Genomic DNA, 23,803 nt, shown 5'->3' with positions numbered 1-23,803 from the left:
AGGTTACTGGCTCCAGGTTGAGAAAAATAAATAAAGGAGGAAATTAATTTGGTAACCAAGAATTCATTTGCAAAATTGGGAAAGTTTAACCTGCAGGACCAAAACATGTAGTACAGGACTTAGTCAACAAACTGACACTGTTTCAGGATTCATTTTCGTTTTATGACTCTAAATTAGAAAAAGCCAGTTTGCATCACTGCAAAGTGAAAGAGGCACCGCTTCCCAAGCTTTTCTCCAGGGTACTGGGAACATTTGTCCGCTTAGAGCATTGCGTAAAGGGAAGCCCATGGGACGGGACGTTACTGAGCGGCGGCTGGTGGAGAAGCTAAGCAGAGACGGCACGGCTTCGTCTGGGCAGACCTGTGTGTAACTGGTGTCCCATCTGTGAGCTCGATGGAAATCACGGGATGGTGATTTGTGTTGGTCTGACCTGATTAAACTTGTCAGAACGATGACAGTTTTAAAAATGACAGTGGATATGTCTAAGAACATCCACTTTAATCAAAGAAATCAATCATTTTTCCTAATTGCTTTTGTTTGAGAACTACTATCTGAAAATGGTTTTGATGTGAAACAAGATTATCTGAGGTGGAACACGATATATAGCTTACGACGTGCGTTACATCTGCTTTTAGTTTGGGTCATCATTGCAACATGCTGAGCAGTTTACGGCAACAGTACCTTTTCAGTGTGAATAACTTCAATGAGGTAGATAAAGCTTCTGTGATTTTGTATTCTTTTTACATGACCTTTACTAGTAGATAAAAGCCAAGATTAGAGATGTAGTTGGATATTTTAATTCTCTTCCTACCGATACCCTGTAACCTTTTTGTATGGGTGTTTTGGGAAGTCCAGGTGTTCTGTCATATGTTTTTCATTCTAAAACCCAGCCATTTACTGTTTCATATGTTTATTCCTAGCCCAAATTCTGGAGCACCTATTCCCCTTACGAGTGTATGTACCCTCCTGCAATATGAACAGAACTCCTTGTGTTTGTGTGTCTTACAGCTGTCATTCCTGTCTGTCTTGGAATTTGGGTGGAAAAGCAAAACTAAAGACGATGCTTTCCAGTTCTGGATTCATTTAGTCTCTATGGAAATCAGAGAGCATCTTCCCGTAGGGCTTGGATTTGTTGAGGGGAAAACCCCCGAGTGTTTGAATCTCCTCTTTAACTTCTGTGAGTTTACACTTTTTCTGGCCCTTCCTGAGATTTTTTTTCTTGAATTAAGTCTACAGAGTTATTTTTTGTGCAAGTTTCTCTAAGAAACTTATTAATGTAGTTCAGGTAATTCTCAGGGGCACGGCTTTCTCACTGAAGTACTCTTTAATTGACAAGCACTGGCTCATAACTTTCTCCAGCCTCTGAGTTATGGTTCAGGCACAGTTACGGTTAACTCCTCGCCGTGGTGGTTCCTACCATTTTTCTTCTGCTTTTCTTTTGAAGCCATTAAGTACTTCTGGTACTGATTGATATAAATTGAGCTGATTACATCATTTCATAATTAAAGCGCAGGAGGCAGTACATTCATTTGATTTTCCTTAGGACGTTTCCCGAACGCTGCAACACTAAACTTTTCTGTTCCTCTGTGTGTGGAAGGCTTGGGCCGTCGTCGCATGTGCTTTTTTTTCCCCATCCATATTTCTCCAACTTAATAGGATCCTGCAGTGTACGGTAGGAGCAGTGTTTTGTTACCCCGGCAACAGCAGCCAAACTTTCAGATGTTATTTTGCTCGTATTTTTTTTTTAAAAAAATCACTGCCAGTTATGATGTAAACATTTGCATTTTCCCCCAAACGTCTTTTCTTTTTGGAATCAAAGTAAAACCACTGTTCCGAGGGGAAACCGAGAAATTGTTTTAGACGTTTTTAAGTGAAATAACAAATGTGTGTGATTCTGGTAGATCCTCAGTGATCTGGTCGTGCTGTTTTTAAGTGGCATATTTACTACTGGCCTCATCGCAGGAGATGTACCCTCTCATCAGCAGTGAAGAGTCCAAATTCGAGTTTTCAGTTATTTATGAAGGAATTGAATGCTATTTCTGCTGAAAATTGCCTGAAGACTTTAGCAGAGTTTCATAGTAAATGCTGAAAGTACTTCAGCACTTATCTTGACTTTTTGTTTCAAGCAGAACTAATCCCATCAGGAATTTGAGACCGGAGGAGGGGACCAGCGGGGTGACATTTAAAGCCCTGTTTACGTTTGAGACTAGCAGGGACTTGCCACATAAAAATGTAAAGGAAGGCAGACCTTGAGGACAGAGTTCTCCTCTCCCTCTTGGCTAGGTTGTGTCACAACAAAAAATTTCCCACCGGCCAGATGCTGTGTGAGTCACCATTTATTATTCACTGGAATAACCTTTATCGGCGCTGGTCGGTCGGAGGGAGTCTGGGTCGCCCGCGTATGACTTGTTTCTTGAGCTTTTGCACTCGGCAGCTACAGCTTCGGAAGATTTCTTTGACACTGTAGTATTTTTCTCTGAGCTATCCAGCCATTTCTTAGTAGCACTCAGTTGTACATTGAATAAAACCCAAAAATAACACTCTGGTGGGGGGGGGGGGGGGGGTGAAAAAACCCCAACCAAAAAAAAACCCGTTTAAGCCAAAGGCCTCTTTAGTATTGCTCAAAATAGTGAAATAGTGTAGAGAGATTTAATTGTCCACTCTTGAAGAAGCTTTCTTTTGGAAGTAGTTCCATCAATTTTATCGTACTTAGTGCTAACAGTAAGGCATTTCATCCCAAAATGTTGCAATTGCACAGATTTGGATAATATTTACTGTTCTTAAATTGAATTAACTCAAAAAAATTTTTGCAATATATAAGAGAATGTCGAAGGCTGAGCTGAGCTGAAATGCTTAATTATATATTTCTGCCTTTTTTTCTTCCTTGCCAAAAGGTGATTGGGATATATGGCGTAATTTTTGGTAGATCGATTACCTGGCAGTCGCATCCCCATATGCGTGCGTGTAGCTTGTATGATGTAAACCATCGCTTCACCAGAAAAGAGATTGGTTCACCAGAGCCTTGCCTTCAGGGAAGGTGGGCACGAAGTACCAAAACTCCCTAATTTAGGGAACTGGTGGAGGTGCATCCAACTACCTTTTGTGTAACAACCAAAACTACGCTGTAGGTTATGGTTTGGGAAGTGCAACATCTGAAAAGAGCTGCCAGTTAACCACAACATCGTTTTGAGAAGTTTCCCTTGCTGGGCGATTTACTAGGAGTATCTTCATACGAACGATGAGTCAGATGTACGATGCAGATTTCCTTACAAGCCTCATATTTCCAAATAACCTCTTTAATTTGATACAGCAGATTTCGATGAGGTAACTCTTCTTTCCATAACCAAGTAATTTTTACTGAAATTACATCTGCAGTTGAACTGCCAATTAATTATAATTAAGTATTGCACATGTGCTAGTTTAAAGTGTCTTCTCAGTGGAAGTATGTGTTTTGTTCTGGTGTATTTTATATCATTTCATAGGACCTGAGCCCATTTCAAAGGAAGGATCCCACTTGGCTTCCATGGGATGAGACCCCAAAGCATCTTGAGACAATACCTCTTGTTAGCCATTGATGGTGGTAGATGAATTACTGTCCACCTGCCTCTGATATTGAGTTAAAAAAAAAAAATCCTGCTGATGTAAATGTGGCCTACTTACATATAGGATTTCATATAATCTCATTGTATTTAGATCACATGATACAAAGCTCGATTTAAGCTTTTATTTCTTAGTAATTAACTTTGCATCCCTTTCAGCCAGTGTAATAGTTCAACAGATAAAGTTTTAATTACACTGATTACCCTTTTGTGTTTAATACCAGCCGCTTCTTGAAGGAACTTGCCGTGTAGGAGTACGTGTGTTGACCCGGTGAAAGCGTGAGATACTTGGAAAACTGCACCTTTGTCTTCAGGTGTTCATTTAAATTTAGGCAGGAGGGAGATCGTGAACCTCACGGGTTTTGTACGTTATGTGTTTTTAAATGAGGAAAAAAAAAAGGTCAGATTTCTCGTTCCAGTTGGACTGTGCTTAGGAGAGGGTCAGACAGGGAGTGATGGTAAGAGCAGGGGTTTTGTTTTCTTAAAGACAACATGAACTGCATTAATTTGGCCTTTTTCTGCCCTTTATCTTTCTCCAGTTTATTTACCAAATTAGATACAAACACATTGCAAAGACCCAGAATATTTATTTGTGTGGGTTTTTTTTTTTAAAAAAAAAAACAACTCGTACAAGGAATGTTAACAAACATCATGAACCTCTGCCACACCTTCCCTTTCACACAGATGTATTTCACACAGTTCCGTGCACCTCGTGTTCTTTGCTCGGGGCCTATTCCAACGTCTCGCTGATGGCTGCTGCTCTTCGTGAAACCGTCGTGCTGGAAAGTATTGGTTTTACTGACTGCTTGCTCTGCGGAGGCAGAGGATCACTCCGGGGCTCGCTGAGCCTTGTTCCCCGGCAGCACCGGGACGGAGATCTTGGGAAGCAAGGCGGGGTGTTGCGGATGAGCTTTGGAAGATGCAGGTGGTTTAAATACACTGAGCCCCAATTAGCCATCGCTTATGTATCTCAATCCAGCCGCAGCGGCCAGAAAGATGGCCGTTTTTGTAAAGCTTATGTAAGTAACCGCAATAGCTGCAGTTTGCATTCATGCATTTCTTCGGGTTTCGTACGGGCGCGTTAAGGGAATCTCGGAGCAGACGTTACTGCGTCGCTCTGTGCTGTGATATATACTCAAAGTAGAAGCAGATGAGATGGTTTATTATTTGTTATGCAAGGAAATAATGCTGCTGATAAAAATGTACTCCGGAGTTATTCTTTTCATTTTTCCACCCTTGGTACAGCTGAAATCAGTTTCACTTTTCATGCCTCTTAGTTTGGGGAATTTAAAGGAGGTGCTCTACGTTATATGACTCTGTAGGGGTGTTAGTTAATGAAGTTTTGACAGATTTAAGGTCACATTTTGCACGGTTCAATTCGGCGCACTTAGAAATGCACAGCAGGGAGAGTTCCTCTCTCCGTGAACTGCTATATATTAGACTTTTATGTAAGCTGAATTTATTTTTGTATTGGCACATTTTATATAAGAAATAAATAGCAAATTTAGGTACAAGTTGTTGCTGGAGTAAGGAAAGGACTCTAAGCGAAGCTTTATGAACTGGATCATTCACTTCAGAATGATACCCTAACCTTGAAGAGCGGTGGATCCTTTTTCTGTTGTTCCCAGTTACCTTAGATCGAACACACTTCTGTTTTAAGAGAAACATATTTGGACGTTAATGGGAATATATTACCTTGACGTTAGCAAAGCTCTTGCTGCGTCGTTTTCTGCAAAACCCTTATCGTACAACGCTGCAATATTTGAGGAGCGGTGAGTGGAGCAATTTGATTTTGGGCGATGGGAACTGCTAACAGGGTACGTGGTTCAGGGACTCCAGCTTTGGTAGCTGCTTCGTTACCGCTGCGTCTCTCAGCACCTGTATTTTTTCCTTATTTTTTCTCTTTTCTTCTCTGCATAGCCCAGCCCATACCTGGTAACTTGCTGAAGTGGAAAGGAGATTTAATAGCTGAATCCTCGGCATCGGTTGCTTTTATGTTTCGATGTGGCCTTTCTGGGCCCAGACATTACGAGGAGCGTGGTTTCAATTCAGTGAATACACCCAGTTTAGAGGAAGCGTTTAGAAATTAATTAGTAAAAAATTACGTACGTAATGTGAATCAACATTATTGTATTAAAAATGGGCTTGGTTTTGTGAGCTTGATTGAGCGTATGTCTGTTGTTCTGCTCGCTTGAAAATGGCGCCCTGTAGCAAATAATTGAAGTCAGTGTTAAATTTATTCAAAAGAATTGAGTTGATATTTTGCAAAAAGTAATTTTAAGCCTTCCAATTTGTATTTTCTGGTGTTTTCCCACAAATATATTTGAAGAATGCTATTCAGCATTTTAATCAAAGGTATGAAAGAAAATGAATAATTAGTGATAGGTACATGGCAGTGTAATTAAATGCTAAGTAATGAAAGTAACAGGTCATTTTTACACTCTGACCTAGATTACGAGATATGATTGACTCAACCTGCCTTTTAATAAAGCTAGATGTGAAGTAATGGATTTTTCTAAGAACAAATATTTCAGGATTATTTTTTTTATACTGGTGAACGTTCGATGGCCTGCCTGATAAAATACAGACTTTCACCTCCCCAGCCTTTTTCTGCAGGGAGTGATGAGAAGACACAGAAGGTGTCAGATGCTCCGTGCTGTTCTGTCAACTGAAATATTTGAAATACAGGTGGGATGGCCTCCAAGGAGATGTTACACTTCAAAAAGCAGCCGTGGCTTTCATGGAAATTGCTGTGTGTAAAGGTCTTTAATTTATGGCATGTAAGACAAACTAGACAATGATCAGGCCTCTGTTACAGTGAAACAGACAAAACTGAATTTCTAGAAGGTCTGTGATGGCTGGGTACGAAACACGTTACTGGAGCACGCGTTATGGCCTGGAGGGTTCTTTCTCTTGTGGTGATGCTGATAGTAACGAAACGGTAATCAGAACACGTTCAGCTTGAAAAATAAGAAATCATTACATGTAATTAATTTGGAAAAAAATGTGAGCGGTATATATTTTGGCTTTTTGCTTTTCTTTAGTGTGATCTTAGTACTTTGAAGCCAGGCATGCAGCAGCCGTAGCAACATGCCTTAAAAAGAAGAGAGGCCTCATATTTTGGAGACTTCTGCTTAAAAAAAGGTTGCCAATGAATGATCTAAAGGTTGGGTTACATCTTCCATGTGGTTACTTGAAACTGTGTGTTTCTCGTCACTACTTAGAGAGAAAAGCTGCAGATATTCTCTGCGAGCCATCTGTCTCCCTTATCTTTTTGGAAGAGGAACTTCCAGCCTTTTATTGATGTTAATATTTTCAAAAGTTTGGAAGATAAGATTTAGTCCTTAAAACTGTCTTGTAATTCTATCAAAATATTTATTGTTTAATTTTAAGTGCAGCGTAGAAAGTATGCAGTGATCCTTGGTCCATATTGTCAGCTGTGCATTTGTTCTGAAGAATTACAGGGTGAATGGGAATTTATTTCTCCGGAAAGGTAACACATCATCAGGCTGTACGCATTCTTTCTTGAGATACGTATGGGATAGATAAATACAGCCCAAGGATTACAGAGGTTTTCAGTGAATGCTGCTTGGCCTTAGCATGAAGATGACTCCTTCTTTGAGAACGGTTAGGTCAGCCTGTCCTCTGCTGACGCTCCTCCTTGTCACATTAATAGTTTAATTTTATTGGAACTGGACTGTAAAATCCCCAAAATAATTTTGTATCACTCACCATCAGATAGGAGCTTTTCAATGCAGTTGACCTTGGCTAAATTGAACCATGGCTTAGAGAGGAAAGGGGTGTGAGGTACATCATGTTATCCATTTTCCTCCATACTGGACTTATTTCCTGTTGTTAGGTCTTGCTCTGCTTCGTTAAGTGAAATTAAGAACTACAAAAGAGACTCTTATGGAAGAAAATGTTAAGTTTTTTTAAAATATAGCTCCATTCTTTTGGCATTCTGCATTACCTGTTCCAGATTCCTTAGTAATTGCCAAGGGGACAGAGACCTTGATTAGTCTAACTGTCTAATGTTTTCAGTTAACTCATTAATTTCTGATCCTGAAACATTTCGAGCTCTGGACCTAAGTATAGAGCCTAGTTGCCCCAGGTGAACTCATCTATAAGCCTGTAAATCCACTAAATAAATGCTTTGTTGGCACAAAATACAGTGAATGTTTGTAGTCATAAAACTCCATGGCAAAAACTTTTAAGACTGAAAGGAATCAGCTAGAGGGAGTTATCTTATTTAACTGGACATGTTTATCAGCAAAATTTCTTTTAATTTTGAATGAGCTGCATTTGCTACTTGAATGTATTCATGTAGTTTTGCCACCAATGATCAATGACAGTGTAGGATGATGATAGGCAGGTATTTTCTTAATTTTTTTCTTTTCTAGGAATCATCTAAACCTATAACCATCCTTACACTTTTGGGCCCAAACTGTTCTTTTTGCCGATGTTTTAGCTAGAGTGTGTCACTGAGATCGTGCATTTTTCCTACGCACAGCTCATTTCTTCGGTGCAGCGTTTGCTGAAGTGGTTACTTGCTGGCTTTACAAGTGTTACAGGATTTTCAGATGTGAACCTTCTATAAACAACCATTCTTTCAGCGATTCAAAACTTCATTTTTTAAAAGAGACATCATCTTTTATTACATTCCTGCAGTAGAAATGGGAAGAAACGATGGAAAAAAGACGCCAAAATCCCGAAGTGTCTTGTTTTTGAGCTTTTTATAGGTAGGCAAACATATGTACTTGCCTAGATTAATAAAAAAGCTCACAACAACAGTAGCAAGAATGTGTTTTAGAAGGCTTAGTCTGGCAAGGACCAGACTGAGGAATGGGCTGCTTTGGCAAACCAACCTCAGCTATCCCAAAAAAAGGTACCTATTTTTGAAGGTTGAGGTCTAGAGAAAAGTTTTAAGTTATGGGCTTCTAGAAGAGTAATTCTCAGTGATAAGTAAAATCGGCACAGGACATGATATGAATTGAACCGTGGTTGGAAACTGTGCTTGAATAATTTTGGAAGAAACTGAAGGAAAACCTATTACATTTTAATCTTTTTTAAAAAATTGTGTTTCCTTCCCTGGCAGTTGAATGTTAAATGGGAACTATTAGTTATGGGCTAAAATGGTCTTTAAATGGAAAGGAATGGAGGAGAGAAAGTAGCTGGTTTTCATTATTAATACTAATTTTATTATTATGTTTTGTATGGCAAGCATGTCACTGAAGAAGGGATGAAAAACAGAAATCCAGGACCTTCAGGCTCAATAGCTTAAATGTCCCAAATCATCAGGACTTTGAAGAGAGAACGATAGAGGAAAAAAGGTGGAGAGGGGAGGGAAACAAAAGGGAAAGGCAAAGGTTCAGGGCGGTGGGATGCCACCACAGGACATCGTTGTGTCACATTCAACAGAGCTGTTCAGCCTTACAAAGTGGGATCAAATGTTCTAGGCTGAGCCTGAGACTGGGCTGATCCTCTCTTTGACTCAGCAGATTAAACACAAGGTACTGTGCCATTGAGACTACAGAAACAGCTTCATTTCCAAATCTCTTTCAAAAAAAAAAATGTGTAAAGATGGCAATTCTTCCTTTCTGCGCTCACCCGTTTGTATCATAATTTCAGAAGCTATACGGTAATTCAAATAGAAACTGCAAAATAATGATGTTGTTCAGAGTGCGGTATATAAGCTCTGCAGATATTAAGAAGAGCTTGTTGCTCATTCCTTCATATAAAGTTCAGTCAGATGGTTTAATTTAAGACTGAGATCTTTTTCCTGTTCTTGCTTTTATTCCCGTTTGTTCAGTGACCGATTGTATAGCCAGTTGCGCCACAATAGCATGCTAGGCTGTATGTAATGAAATCTGAGACAGCTATTAATGTCAGCATGTATTAGGTGAAAATATTAAGAAGTCTGTTTCAGCATTAGATTGTTGTTCTTTCAGTTTACAAAGTCCAGACAGATTTTTTTTTTTAAGTTATTTTAAACATGTATTAAGTAGACTGTGCATGATGGACGAATGGATAAAGAGAAGCCTAAAGAAGCGAAATGGTTCTTAGGTTGGAAAAAGGGCATTTTCCTGGCTTCCAAGCATCCTAACGTGTTTTCTAGCTGTAGGAAAAAATACAAAGGTGGCCATTGGTAGAGAATAAACGTACCAGTGCAATGTTCATTTTCGAGCCAGTCACCTGGTTTGCAAAATGCAAGCAGTCTGGCATAACGCTGGGGGAAAGGAATCTGCCTTGCATAGCCGCTCGCGTTCCACTACTGAAGAGTGAGGCCTGTAGCCCTGGGGACCTGCCAAACAGGACGTGACAAAGAAGGGAAAACTATACTAATTGTGATTTTTGTCAGGTTTGATGTCTCATCTCTCCAGTTTATCAATCTGTTCAAACTGTACAGCTGGGAACCAAGCGCAGTGTATGTAGCTGTCACTGCTGTGGTCTTGAGCTGGGGTTGGAGCACATTTAAGCTTAACTGAGCTGGTTTTGGTCCGGCTAGCTGGGGGAATGCAGCGGCTGCAATCACTCTGCGACCTTGCCAATGGACACTCATCAATACCTGTGTTCGTCAGCGCCCGCTGAGGTTGGCATGTTGTCCCTTTTACCTCTGTGCAAACTAGCTCAGCTTCAGCGTTACGTCCTATAAAAATGCTTCCCGTTTCTCTGTGAGTGAAAACTTAATTACAAATAGGTTATCCAGGAGAACGACACAATAGGAAAAGCACAGAACCACTTGCATGAAACCGATAGGGAAGTGTAATTTGTACAGCAAAAAGTGTTTTATGCAAGTATTGCGCGAGGTGTTTTTTTTTTTGAAGGCAGAATGGTAGAGGTAGCTTATCGCTAGAAAGCTAATAGGTTTGGTATAAGATAACATACAGCAGAGTTATTTTGTCTTCTCCAGAGTGTGTGCTGTAAAAAGTTCTTTTGAAGCGCCCTGGAAGACGTGCAGCTGAGAACATACTGTAGCACAGGGAAGCTGGTCCTGTTACAAGTTTTAGGCTGCTTTGTTGTAAAACGATTTCTATGTGAGAATGATGGGTTTGTTCAGTCACTCACAGTCATTTCAGTTCAGAAATAAATGAGAAAAAAATACATTTAAGTCCTGCAGGTAATCCGTCGGACAGACTGCGATGTGGTTCCGACTGTACGTATCATACGTTCCAAAGCAAATACCGTAGGATGAGAGAGTTTTGCTTACTCCTGTAAAAACAAAGTGTAGCATCCTTTTGCAGCTCGATGCTGATTGTATCTCAGAACACCCAAGATCCCTGTAAAATCCTGACAACACCCCTGAAGGTCACTTATGGAGGTCACCGCTTTTTGCCTCCCACACTCCCTAGAGAAATTCTGGTCTGCCCACTCCTTCACGGCCACCCACCCGTAGATCAGCTGAGAAATCATGCTTCGTTAAGAAAAACCTTTGTTAAGAATGTTATTTTTGTTCTTTGTTCTCTTTCCTGCATTTGAAAGATGTCTTTTGTTCTCTAGGGTTCAAATACCATAGTTCAAAAATACATCATTTCCAGCATATAGAAGCTAAAACAGAATCCGTGTATTTTAGCTAAATTAAAAACAAGACTGGTGACTTGTCATCGCTTTCATGCATGTATTTTATTCTGATTTATGTTTCAAGAAATAAATTAAAATTAGTCTAATCACAAGAACATTTTTAAGCAAGCACTTTTAGATGGATCAACTATTCTTTGGTTTTTGAAGCCTACAGGGGACTTACAGTCTTCACAAGTCAAATGCAAATGTGTTTAGAGTAGGCATTGATTGGCAGTAATTCTTAAATCTGTACCTTCAGATGCGGAAGGAATAGAAACATTGCGGACCGTGGAAAGTTGAATGCCTTCCGGTGTGGGGAGGAGTATGGTGGGTCTGTGTCTGTTGGTGTAACGGAGCGTTACTCAGGGATGTCGTTGTGTGCTGTGGGCACTGTCACACTCTGTGTAACCTGCACAGTCCCTCCCATGTAGTCTTTGCAATAATCCTTAACATAATTATGAATTTCATAAGGCAAAATGCGGTGAGCATCTAGTATGGGAATCTTCCCATGTGCCTACCATGTCCTCTTGGAAACCCACAGGATTTAAGGCAACTGGTACCCATAAACAAATTTTCTTGTGTTTCTTTTCAATGGTCTTTGTTTTTGCATCTGTTTTAAGTTTGTGATGCATTTCTGACTGTGGCTGTTCACAGGCTGCTTTCTCCGTTGCAGGTGTTGCAGGGCGCTCAGCTGATAGCTGTTGCTTCTGCGGAGCCTGCGTCAGGGGGTGTTGATGGATCCCCGCTCCAAGGGAGTGACATCCAGGTCCAGTATGTGCAGCTGACACCAGTGACAGACCACTCTGCGGCTAACCAAGTACGTACAGATAGCTTTTTGCCATTTGAATGTACTTAAATATCGATTGAGACATCTGTCAGATGGACTCTGTATCTGTCCACAAATACTGCAGTCCCAATGAGTTTATGATCCTGTTTCCAAACCATTAAAAAAAACCAAACAAACCCAAACCATCTATAATAAGAAGCATCGTTTTGTTAAAGGTATAAATGGTCTTTGACTATGCCTGCTTCTATGTTCTTGCTCAATGCCTCTAGAGAATAGTTATTTTGGTTGTCATTGTTTTTCTGCATCCTTGAAGGCTGAGAGCCATATTAAAGGACAGGGCAAAAATCTTACTTGGAATCTGTCCAAAAAGTATTTTTCAGACTGAGGTTTCTCTTAAAAATGTTATTCCCTTTCTGACAGCAATTTTCCAGTTATTTTGATCAGCAGCCTGGATTTCCCGCAGGAGTCGCAATGTTAGCAATTGTAAGTGAACACTTGATCCTCTCAGTTATGGTGGAGGAGTTATTATCTTTTTCTTTTTTTTTCTTTTTTTTTTTTTTTTTTTTTTCCTTTTAAAATCTGTTTGAACAGTCATGTATCTGAGTCTAGAAAAAGTTTCTCATCAGCTTGAAGCTGTGGCTGGTGACAACACAAGAATGTTGACTTAAAACATTTGTCAGAAGTTTTTCTGGAGATGATTAGACATTCTTCCATCAACCCCACTGCAGTGGGCTTCTTCTCTAGAGAATGCCAAGTGCTTGTGAAACATAAGCTGTATTGCCAGCCAAACTATAATGGCCTTAGCAGCCAATATTGGAGTGGAATCTTGTCCAATATGTACCTGGTTTTGTAGAGGATTCTGGTCTGGCTACCAGTATTTGGATATTGAGTCTCTTGGGGGTGGGGGGAAATTCAAGAAAAGTCAAGGGAAACATGTCCAGACTTTGCAGGTACAAAACTCGAGTTCTTAGTGCCTCTTCCATGGGCAAGGCGATCTGCAGAGCGGTTTGATGTGTGGAGTGAGAGCACACTGGCTATCCCAGTGGCAAAGAGGGCCTCTGACAAAGGATGGAGCTTCATCCCGTTTTGCCAAAGTGCCGTCTGTGCTGGCTGGTGCTGGTAGGGAGGCCAGAGCTCTAAACTCTGGTCCACGCTAGCTCCCCACCTGGATGCTACAAAGTGCTTTTCAGAAACGTTATGCTCCCTACCAAAAAGGATCAGACCGCCTGGCATGTCAGCGTGCCGTGCTGTAAGGTTACGTTCTAATTTTCTGTACACTAGTCTTCCCGTGTAGGTGAGCCCCTAACAGTAGTTTTCCCCTCGTTGCTAGATTTGTTTCTGCACTAACCTTCCTGGTATTTTATTCACAGTCACTTGCAGTAGTCTGCTGGGCAGTAAGAGTGTTGTTACAGGGATCGTGACTTATTTCTTACAAATCCTCAAGTACTGCTGATCCCATGCAATTCATAAAGCATACAGGCAGCAGGTAGTGAGAGGTGATTCTCGTGCTGCTGTCCTCACTCCTGGCCTGGGAAATTCTCAAATTTACCTCCCACAGACTTTCTCTTGGGTCTGTTCCTCGTTCCTGTCCTCCCTTCTCATCTACCACCTCTGAAGGGCAGGAGGTTGCGGAGCGCGGTTATAAACATCGGCACCCGTCTCCCGCACGACCGGCGGCCACCAGAGGAGGTCCTTTTCCCTTCAGGGACTCTTTGCACCGCCCTAGGTTGTGATGATGTGGTTAACCACAGAGATTTATACAAAGCTGAGGAGAAGAAGAAAAGGAATGTGAAATAAGAACGTTATGAAAGGAAAGCCAGACAAGACTAAAAATAAGTTTGTCGTAAATATTTCCTTAGTTTACACAAACTGAAAACTGAGGATCTGTTAAGGAATTGGACTCTGAGTTATGCCAATAGCCCAATAGCTTTTTTGGCTAAAAATATGGAATAGTCCTACTCATCTTAGATCTCTTATCTGAAGAGAAAACCCTCTCAGTGAGGCTGTAGTGATGCTTTTATCAGTTTTCATATGGTTCTTGCCAAGGTACTGAGATATTCTCAACGATTTTGAATCTATTTATCAATCAAAGCTTATGAAAGCGGAGGTTATTATCCACCTGGGTTGGATGCTATGCCCTACACAAATTCCCTGTTTGAAACACCACAACTGCGAGTTTATTCAACGTTTGAAAGCAAGATACCTGTTTTCTGACCCTTTTTCTTGAAAGCCGTGCCTTTGGAAGCAATCGCACGTGCAAAGCTGAAGGCAGGAGTGAGGCTGTTTGAAATGAATCCCTTCTCAGCTGAAGCGGGGGGCAATATGCACTTCAACTTAATATTTTCAGTGTATTCGTGCACGATTTTGTATTTGCAACTTAACTGTAGGCAGAAATATTAATAGCTAGGATTCTGAGAGTTTCATAGTGACCCTAAAGCACGTACTGAAACACAAACTATTAGTATATGAACCTTGCGTTGCAAATGCAGATACAGAGGGAGGCACGGGCTGAAAGCTGATGCATTTTGGGGATTTAGGTTTAGCTGGCTGGTTTTCATGCCTCGATAGCATTCTTACAGCAGCTTGCAAAACTTGCAAATACAGAATGCGATGGTGACATAGAATATTTGGATTAATTCTGTGCTCAATTTCATATGCTGGTGGTAAACTTTGATAGATTTGGAAAAAAAATGTAATACCAAATCTAAAGCATGCTTCTAATCCCTAAGTCTTCTACTTCTGGTCCGAATGTTTCACTATTGCTGTTGTCGCTATTATTTGATAATTTTATTACTTCAATACAGTTTTCCTTTAATGGGAAAGAAAATTTGATGGTCACTTGAAAACTTATCTGCTATCAAGTTTAGCAATTTGATAGGATTATTCACCTCCTTGGCACTGATTTATTGGATGTTTCAATAAACGCCAAATTACCTATAAAATTGAATAGGAAAAGAATCCTGTTGCTGTGTGCAATTACTGGCAACAAGACAGAGATGAAGAGAAATAATTTGACAACAAAACCTTAATTTAGAAGCAGTGCTTTATAATTTTGAACGCCTAGTACTTTCGGTTGAATAAATAAGTTACAACTGTAAGACTTCTTTGTAACAGAAGTGCTGCTACAGAAATAATTCTGTGTCCAGGGCATAACATAAAGATCTATTAGATGAATTTATGGAGGGAAAAAATCCATCAAGGGCAGATCTGTGGAATCTGTGGGAGTGTACAGGAAAATACCATTAAATGCTTGCCCTTTTCTTGTAGTTTATCTGTGCGTGTGATACTGGCTGCTATCAGAGGAAGGCTTATTGGGTGTGATGGACTGCATCCAAGCCAATACAGCTGTTCTTAAATGCTATTCATCTTATAGCTCTGAAGATGGAGTTCATTTCATAATGTAGCTTTCCTTACTCCAACTCGCTTGGCTAAAAAGACAGTTTGGGATGGGATTATCCCCCAGACTACCAGGAGGCAGGAATTTAGTTTTTAAGGAGACGTCCTTTGGAAGCTTAAGTCAATTGTATTTACTTTAAATTCTTTCACGAAGGACTGTTTTTGCTTGGAAAGTGAGTAGAATCAGACCGGTAGGAAGACTTTTATGTGAGAAGAGTTCACTATAGTGGCACTATTCTCATTTTACACAACATAGAGAAAGACTGCAGTGGGTAAAGTCAGCAGTTTTAGACTGTATCCTGCACCAGCTGGGGAAACTCCAAGCACAGGGCAAACAGGTAATTCTCCTCTCCTCACCTGAAGTAGTTCTGTCACTCCGGGACTTCCTACTGTCTTCTCTGTGATCACCCTTGGTGGACTTTCCTTCCGTAACTGTTCAGCTCTCCCTTGTACGTACATCGTCCTGGGACGAGTCCTTCCACAGCTTCGGCGTGTGCTGTCCCAGGCACCAGTTTTATTTTGTTTCTTTTTAGAGCTGGTTCTTTTTTGGGAAGAGAGAGGGAATAATTGTTTTCTATTTGCTCTCTTTGTGACACTCATTATTTTATAGATCTTTATCATGATTTCATTATTTCAGCCTTTTCTTTCCAGCCTGAAGGGCATTAGTCTACTTAGTCTTCGTGTGAACTCTTTATGTTATTTTTGGTGCCTTTGTAAGTGTGTTCCCATTTAAACTCTGTCACAGAGCTGATATCCATGCAGATTTTGCACTGGTGTATACAAGAACTTTATTTTAGTATAATGTTCTCTTTGCTACACCGATGAAGAGCACTTCTGTATTGATTTCATGTTTTTCTTTTGCAGGGCACTGATACCCTTCAATCAGCAATCCAACCAGAAATGCAGATAGAACACGGAGCAATCCAAATTCAATAAGAGAATCGTGAAAAGCTGTGTCAACCGAGATGTCCATGAACCACGGCCAGCAGTTAAGCGCTGTAGCCTTCATGCAACACCAGGAGAACAGAAATACCCGTTAGACTGATGGTTACACCTCGAACATCTCCTGCAAACAGCAGAGTTCTGATGATCTGGTTGTCCTCACGTGGAATAAATCAGACCCATTTACTTAAATTGGAGCTACATCACTACATCAGTTGAGAATCTGGCCTTCAGAAAAAAGAAATGACTTCTTGCCCTTAGGTACACTTAAAGAGGAAAAAAAAGCTTTCAGAAAGAGGGAGAGAAATCTAACGAATCAAAACTGTGAGACTAGATTAATGTTTCACCTTATTCATTTCTTCTGTGAAATACGCCATCTGAATGTCCGCAGGTATCTTAGGAAGCGTATTGCTGCTGTGCAATACTTGCTTTACCACATATAGATGATCAAGAGCTCAAATATTTTTCACTGTTTGAACAGTTTTTTTTTTTATTTGCGATGGTGTTTATAACAAAAATAGAAAATATTTAAAAAAAGAAAAACCCCATAACTGCGAGTATTAGCCTTTTGCTGGTGTTTTCTGTTCCGTGTAATGAAAAATGTATTTGCAGAAGACTTAACGATTTTGTTTGTACTGTTGCTTAACTACTTTTCTAGGGGAAAATGCTTTTAAATGCTGTAATTATGCATTTCTAATGAAAAATAAATGTGTATTTATGACCAGCGCAGCTCTAAGTTGCTCTCTGCCTTAGGATGGAGTACCGTTTGACCGGACTGTGCTGTAAGCGTGCAGTTCTGGAGTATTTGAAGACAGACGCTGTCTGGCAAGCTCTGCTGTCAAACTGAGAAGTAAGATTAAGTCTATAAGGAAGATACCAATCTTAGATCATGTTATTATCTAAATAGTTAAGCTTTTGAGTCTGCAAATCTTATTTTATACAATGAATTTAGGAAATTAATTTTTTTAAATGTGAACCATTCTTCTGAGCTCTCTCCCTTTTAGTTCCTTCTGCCTCCTTTGTCCAGCCGTTTGTGACAATACCTCACTTTGAGATCCAGCCACAAAAAGCTGGGCTGCAGAAGTCTGATACCAATCTTGTATCAGCCAGGTGACATCCTCTTTCTGCTGACGCGTACGGGAATTTTGGGACCCATTTCAAGGAAGCTACATTTTCATTATTATCTTCATGTTGCACGTTTTGGAAAAATGTGGAGTTTATTGGGGGAAGTGTTGCTTTGTATTTGTTTTCAGCTGAGTTGCTATATGGTTGCTGTCAACGTGTGGCTTATAATGCTGTTAATGGATTAATGAATGGGGCAGAGCCACAAATTCTACATGCTTGAATTCGGGATAACATTTTTGGGGTTTTTTACTGGAAAAAAGGGTTAAGCACACCCAATTTCTGGGAATGTTGTCCCTGGTAAGTACTACACTTTATGTAAATTCCTACTTCTCTTTAGGTTATTTCTTGACACACAAGTACAATGCGAAGCGAACCACAGCTTATTGAACACAATGTTTGCAACAGGCCAAGAATTTGGCTATTCTTCAGTTTCTTTTAATAGTGTTTCTCAGACGGGGTGATGTTTGAAGAGCTTGGCATCCAAATAGAAGCCTAAAAATAAAGTAAGGCATGAACATTTTAGCATGACTGTTTAATAATAATTTATCACTTGGCAATGACAGTGAGAGAGCTGGGATGGCAAAGCCGCTGCGTGCTACTGCACACCACTCTTGCTGTATTCATGTTGGCCTCCGCGGCTTTCTTGTCTTCTTCAGGAAGTTTTACTCTTACCTAGTTTTCCTTCTGCGTCCTGGGCATCTTCTGCTTTGGAGGGGAACACATGTGCGTTTAAACTCTAGGGTACGTGTCTTTGTTTTATGGTGCCATTAAGAATTTTGTTTTCTTTGCATTTTTCAGCTCAGGTGCAAGATGAAATTGAGTTCAGGAGAGGTTTCCTTTAGCCACTAGACTGCTGCATGCTCAAGTCTCTTCTGCTAAAAGTGATTGTAAAGGCATACCAAGCAGTGAAGTAGCACTGACTAGATTTCAAGAGAATGAAATCTGCTTCACCAGTGTGGAATGGAAAGTGTGCAAATCAATTGAAGTAGGTAAGGAGAGCAGCTTAGTAAGATCCTCCACTGCATTCAGATGTTAAGACTGCATGTTCCTCAAGATGTGGATTTTTCTCAGTGTTGTGTCAATATGTTTATACTTCTGAGAAGAGAGACTTCAACATTGAGCCAGGTATTCCTATGAGTAATCCCTGTCCCTGTTCCCTTCCTGTAGAGTTTATGTCCTTGGAAGATTTATGTCCATGTCCAGGGAGGAAGTGTTCTCTCTTCAGGAATGTTTTATGTGTTTTCTAGACATCACAGGGTGTGTAATGTACAAATAAATCATTCCCTAGAAGAGTAATTCAGGAATGAAGTCTCTTCTAGGAAATGCTTGTGACTATGATGTTCTGTGAGGTTCTGTGCAAGTATGAGGAGTGTGTTCATACAGAGGTTATGGTAACAATAGCATATCAACATAACAGTAAGAAATCTCAGAAGTATTATACGATAACTCAAGGAGTTAAAATCTTGCAGAGGTACTGCGGGTTTTGCCAGGCTGTCTGTTCAGGTGGGCTGGTGGTGTTTCACTGTGGGTGTAGTTCTGCCCTTGAAGACTGTTTGACTGTTTTTGGTAGGTCAGCTACAATTGAGTTCTCATTATGTCTCCTTCTGTTATTCACAGCCTCTGCATTTTTAATAATAAGGTTCTTTTCCCTCAGCAAACCTCCTCACATCCTCGTTTTTAACTGTTCTTGTTCTCCTCATGCTGCTTTTGTCCAAGGGGCAGAGATTGAGAACATATGACCAAGAGTCTTTGGGGGGACGTTTCTTCTAAGGTTGGACTAGGATCAGCTGCACATTTTATTTGTAATTGATCTTGTGACCTGTAAAATACTGTTTTCATGGATTTGATTTTGTTTTGTGTAATAATGTTTAGGCATGGAGGCTTTGGGGAAGGAGAGCCTCTGGTTACCCTGCTTGGCCCCATTGGTTACTTTTGATAATAAGTTCGCTATAGATAGAACCTCACCATTTATCTTGATGCTGTACTAAAATTCTTGATGTGTCGATGTGGCTGCACATGCAGTATGGTGCCATTATAATGACCTCTCAGATCATTTCATCTTGAATCCCACCTGAAAGACCGTCCATCTCATGAATTCTTAAGGGCTTCTGTTGTCCTGATGTAAAAACTAATGAAAATGTTGCGATTTGATGGATTGTATGACTAGAAATTAGTCTAAAATAGAAGTGAAGGATGTGGGTTTTCTTTTCTGGTTTTATTTTTCTTTCTTTCATTCCTTGCTAGTTTTACATCTTTTGTCTTGCAAAACAAAACTATAGAAACAAATGCACTTCTGTGACTCAAACTGGGGTGCCCTCATTAGCTGTGTTTTTAAGCACTTCAGTATTGACAGTTTGCCTATAAAGCATGGAATGCCAGCCAAAACGTTCCTCCAGTGCTTGTCTCCGCCGTGGAGATCCTGGCGTGCGTACAGGTGTGCTCTGGTGGCCCTGTATTTTGTGATCTGCTTCGCAGAACCACTGTGGAGTTTCACGTTAGAAAATACAGTGAGGAAACCAGTATCTAACCCCGCTTCGTCCCCCCCGTCACTGCAGAATCTCACTCCGCACAACCTTCTGTTGGCAATCAGTATTCCCTCTGAACTCCTAATTGTCTAAGTACTGAGAATTCAGAGCCATAACTATAATTCAACAAAAACTGTTTCCCATTATTAGAAATAAGAATGTTCCTTTCATTCCCTGCAATCCCAGTGCACTTCTGTAAGCTCTGGTGATTTAGGTGAGTACTCGCCAGTCAAACCTCATTTCCTTGAACGAAGCTGGGAATAAGGAAGTTATTCAGCTGGAGTGGCGTTTGGGGTGAGCTGAGATTGCTTTTTTAATGCACTGCTACAAACGGACACACTTGATTTTTCAGATAAACAAGATTTGACATATTTAGAGGTTGTTTTATACCCCACAAAAACAGGAGTAACTAACCGTGCAGCACGTGGAGGCAGGAGGAGCCGTGCAGAGCTGAAGCTGGAGCTGAGGTGCGTGGGACGCAGTGGCCCGTGTGCGGTTTGGCCAGGGTAAGGGGTTAACACTCCTCTTTCAAATGGTGCCATGGGATTTTTAATCGAGTCTTGTTCTTTGGCATGATAAATTGGATGGAACTGGATGAAAACCTATTTTTCCTCATCTGCAACTTCACATGCCAAGTTTAATTCAAGAGCAATTGTCACCTTTGTTTGACTTTTTTGCCTTTTTTAAAACATACATGAACGCTGCTTTTGAACACTTTCTCTTTTGTGTTTCCAATTCAATTTTTTAAAGTATACATTTCACAAAGGAAAAGTGTCCTCTAATGATGTTTAATAAAATTCTGTTTTGAGCAGACAATTCCATTTTTAGGATTTTGTTCATCAGCATCCTTTAATTTGACCAGTTAAGTAAACTGTCGAGTTTCATCTGTGTCCATCAGCTTGGGTTAAGCATGAGCTGATATATGTTGTATAATCTTCCAGTAAATACTTTATTTCAGATTTTTCCTACTAGTTAAAGGAAACTTAATCTGGTTGTGAAACAGGTCAGCAAAGCCTGGATGGAGAGCGGAGTTTAGCCTGACGCCTCTCCGTGCTACACTATGATGCCAGCTGTGAGGACAGACTGCTCATTGTCCCTCGCCGTGCAACAATCTGCACGTTTATGGTATTTAATTTGAAAATAATAAATATCCCTGTTTTCCATACCATTCCCTGCTTTTCTTAAGGAATCATTGGGATTTCTGTTTTCAAGATGCACAGGGGTTTGTTTGTCAAACTCTTGAGTGCATCATGTCAGGATCTGAGAACTGAAGCAAGTACACTGGAATCGCAGGAATGCCCCATCTTCTCTATGTATATTTAAAAGAATTCAATTTTTAATTGATGAACTGTATATTAAGTTTACCATAGGGTTGGGTCACCTTTTACTACCTTGGTCCTAGAAGTCACCTCTTCTGTCTTCTCATTTCCTTTTGATAGATTATTTTACTCTCCCATTTCAGTAGCATTTATTTTTTATCTTATGAAAAACCTAGATCTGTTTTGCTGCTATTGTCTTACCAGAGGAGCTTGGCTGGCCACTTCTGGTTAAAAAGAAATAAACCATAAACCCTTGGTCTGCTGGATTCTGAGTTGTGGAAGGGGAAAAAAAAATAATTATAGCCATTACCTGGTGCACAGGGAAGTAGCTCTCTTACCTGGCTCATTTAAGAGTTACAAAAAATTGCCACAATCGGAAATTGTGTCTGCCATTAATTAGTAATATTTTCTGTTTGGTAATCAGATTTTTCTCTGCCATTCCCATGTGGCAGCAAAATTAAACCTTCTTTTGCAGGCACCCAGGTGAATACCAGTAGCTGGCACTGTGAATTACACTGAGACTTCTGCTGACTCCCAGTCGAGGTTAAACAGCAGCTAAACTTGTCATTTGATGCCTTTCCTCCCCAAAATGCCTGCTTCCGTCTCCCCGGTTGTCAGAGCCCTCTTAAGGCAGCCCGTCCGTGATAATCACGGATCGGGATGATTTAATCGGACGCAAACGATGGGCTTTTCCTGAAGCAGAGCAGGCTCGGTTCTTCTTCCCATCCCAGCGCGTGCGAAACGCTGCGCTCCCTCGTCGGGGCCATCTGCCTTGCATAATTGCTGTTATTTAACAGCAATTTTATTACTCAATCCTACTTCAACTCTCTTAATCCCCCTGCTCTAATGGACTCCCTGCTCGCTTCAGCAAAACCAGAGGAGAAATAAAAAAAGCCAAAATGTTCGGAAAAGAGGAGGCGGGAGGAATGCAGGAAAAGATGAGGAGCAGTTTGTTGGTTTGTTTTGTGTCTCAGCCTCATTCATTCAGGTTGCCTTTCGCTTCCTTCTGCAGTTAGACGTGCAGCCCAGGGAGGCGGCTCACGCGGAGAAGTTCTTCATTTTTCTGAAATGCAATAGTGACAGAAATATCCTACTTTTATCCAAGGGACAGCAGCTTGGAGGTAGGCAGGGGCGAGGTGGAGGGTAGAGGTTTGGGGTTTTCTTTCTTTTTTTTTTTTCTTTTCATTTTTAGAAGCCTTGTGTCTTGTTTATACCTTTCTGTGTTTTTACGTAGTTTTTAATTGTCTGGGGGCATTACCTCTGGTTTGGGTTCTGCCTGAAATTCCTTTGAGTTTGTTAAATTGACCATTATAATGAAAGCAGGAGCTTCTCTGGCATGGTCTGTCTCAGAATTTAAAAAAAAAAAAAAAAGTACATCTCCACACTTTCTACCTCTGACACTTCCCTACTTTTTCACAGAATTTTTTTTGTATGGCAAAAGACTGAGTGTGCCTTAGTGAAATTAATTTATTCCTTTTGTTTTACTTTTTGTAAGTACTTTTTCTGACAGAAAATCAGCTTTTGTAGGAATATTCCCATAAGAAACTTTGACCTCTTTGAATGTCTTTGCGCGGATTGACATACTTTTCCATGCTAATTCCTTTTTTTTGAGCGCATGCAGTGCACTTAGGATTGATAAAGCTTCATGTAAGTGGTTGAGTATTTTGAGGATGGCTTTGTGCGTGTTGTTGTGCTTTTATTTTGTTTTTACCTGCGTCGTTTCACTGAGCCAGTTCACAGTATGGAGCTCTGTGCCGTACAGAAATGAGCCTGCCAGAGAAGTGCGTGCTTGGATTTGAGCTCCCTTGTGGCTGCAGGCGTTTGACTCCAAGTCCCTCTAAATATTTGCAGCTTTAATCAATGTGCACATTTGGGCAAACAGAGGGCAAGATTTAAAAGCCTTTGACTGGAGTGTTGCTCTTGGGAAGAAAACACTGGCTAGTGAAGAGCTCTTCAGTTTGAGCGTGGAGGGAATCGCAAGAACCATAAGCCAAATTCAGGTGGGAGACGAGGCAGGGTGTTTGACAATGTGTGTGAAGGGAGATTAAGGACTGAACAAACTGTTGGGAGAGGTGGATTCCTCATCTTTGGGTACCTTCTGCCCTCGATCGGCTGCCACTGGCAGGACTATCGCCAAATGCAGGCCCACAGTTAGCGGTGGTAATGGGAGCGTGCCTTGATCTACAGCGGCCTGGCACTCTCTGATAAGCGTGCAAGGGTTGTCCCGCGGGATGCCCTGAGTTCCTGCAGTCTGCAGCTTCTCCAGTCTCACAACAATATATCCACACAGTAAAGCGCATCGTCATTAAATCCACTCCCTGGACTCCCTCAGAGGACGTTGCCTCTATTCGCTCCCTACACAGGACATGCCGTAAAGCACAACCCAATAATGTATGAAATATCCTACATTAAAAAGCCATAAAATTAAAATGCACGAATAAAACATCTGTAAGACTGAGGGCTTTGCTGCTGTCCTGGTTTCCTGCAGTGGTGGTCTCTCGTGATGGCAGAAATCTCTCCGAGCCTTTCAGGTCACCAGCAGGACCCTGAGCC

At 40.8% G+C, this 23,803-nt stretch overlaps 1 protein-coding gene across 3 annotated transcripts in view; it reads left to right on the top strand.

Annotated features, from left to right (window-relative positions):
• The window catches only part of BANP (BTG3 associated nuclear protein), a 144,551-nt gene extending 127,546 nt beyond the window's left edge, over nt 1-17,005 (top strand). For 2 of the 3 annotated variants that reach the window (XM_086758110.1, XM_086758109.1), the window contains exons 12-13: nt 11,830-11,973; nt 16,204-17,005. In XM_086758110.1, coding sequence (XP_086614236.1) covers nt 11,830-11,973; nt 16,204-16,275 — 216 coding nt within the window. In that variant the 3' untranslated portion in view covers nt 16,276-17,005. Of the gene's footprint in view, nt 1-11,829; nt 11,974-12,363; nt 12,427-16,203 lie in introns of all 3 variants that reach the window. The other variant, XM_086758107.1, reaches the window with a different exon arrangement.
• Nucleotides 17,006-23,803: the final 6,798 nt, after the last annotated feature.

This window comes from Chlamydotis macqueenii, chromosome 13 (genome assembly GCF_036417535.1).
Source record: "Chlamydotis macqueenii isolate bChlMac1 chromosome 13, bChlMac1.mat, whole genome shotgun sequence".
In the NCBI taxonomy this organism is placed as follows: domain Eukaryota; kingdom Metazoa; phylum Chordata; class Aves; order Otidiformes; family Otididae; genus Chlamydotis; species Chlamydotis macqueenii.
The sequence above is the reverse complement of the archived record's forward strand: the minus strand, read 5'-3'. Positions and strand labels throughout refer to the sequence as shown.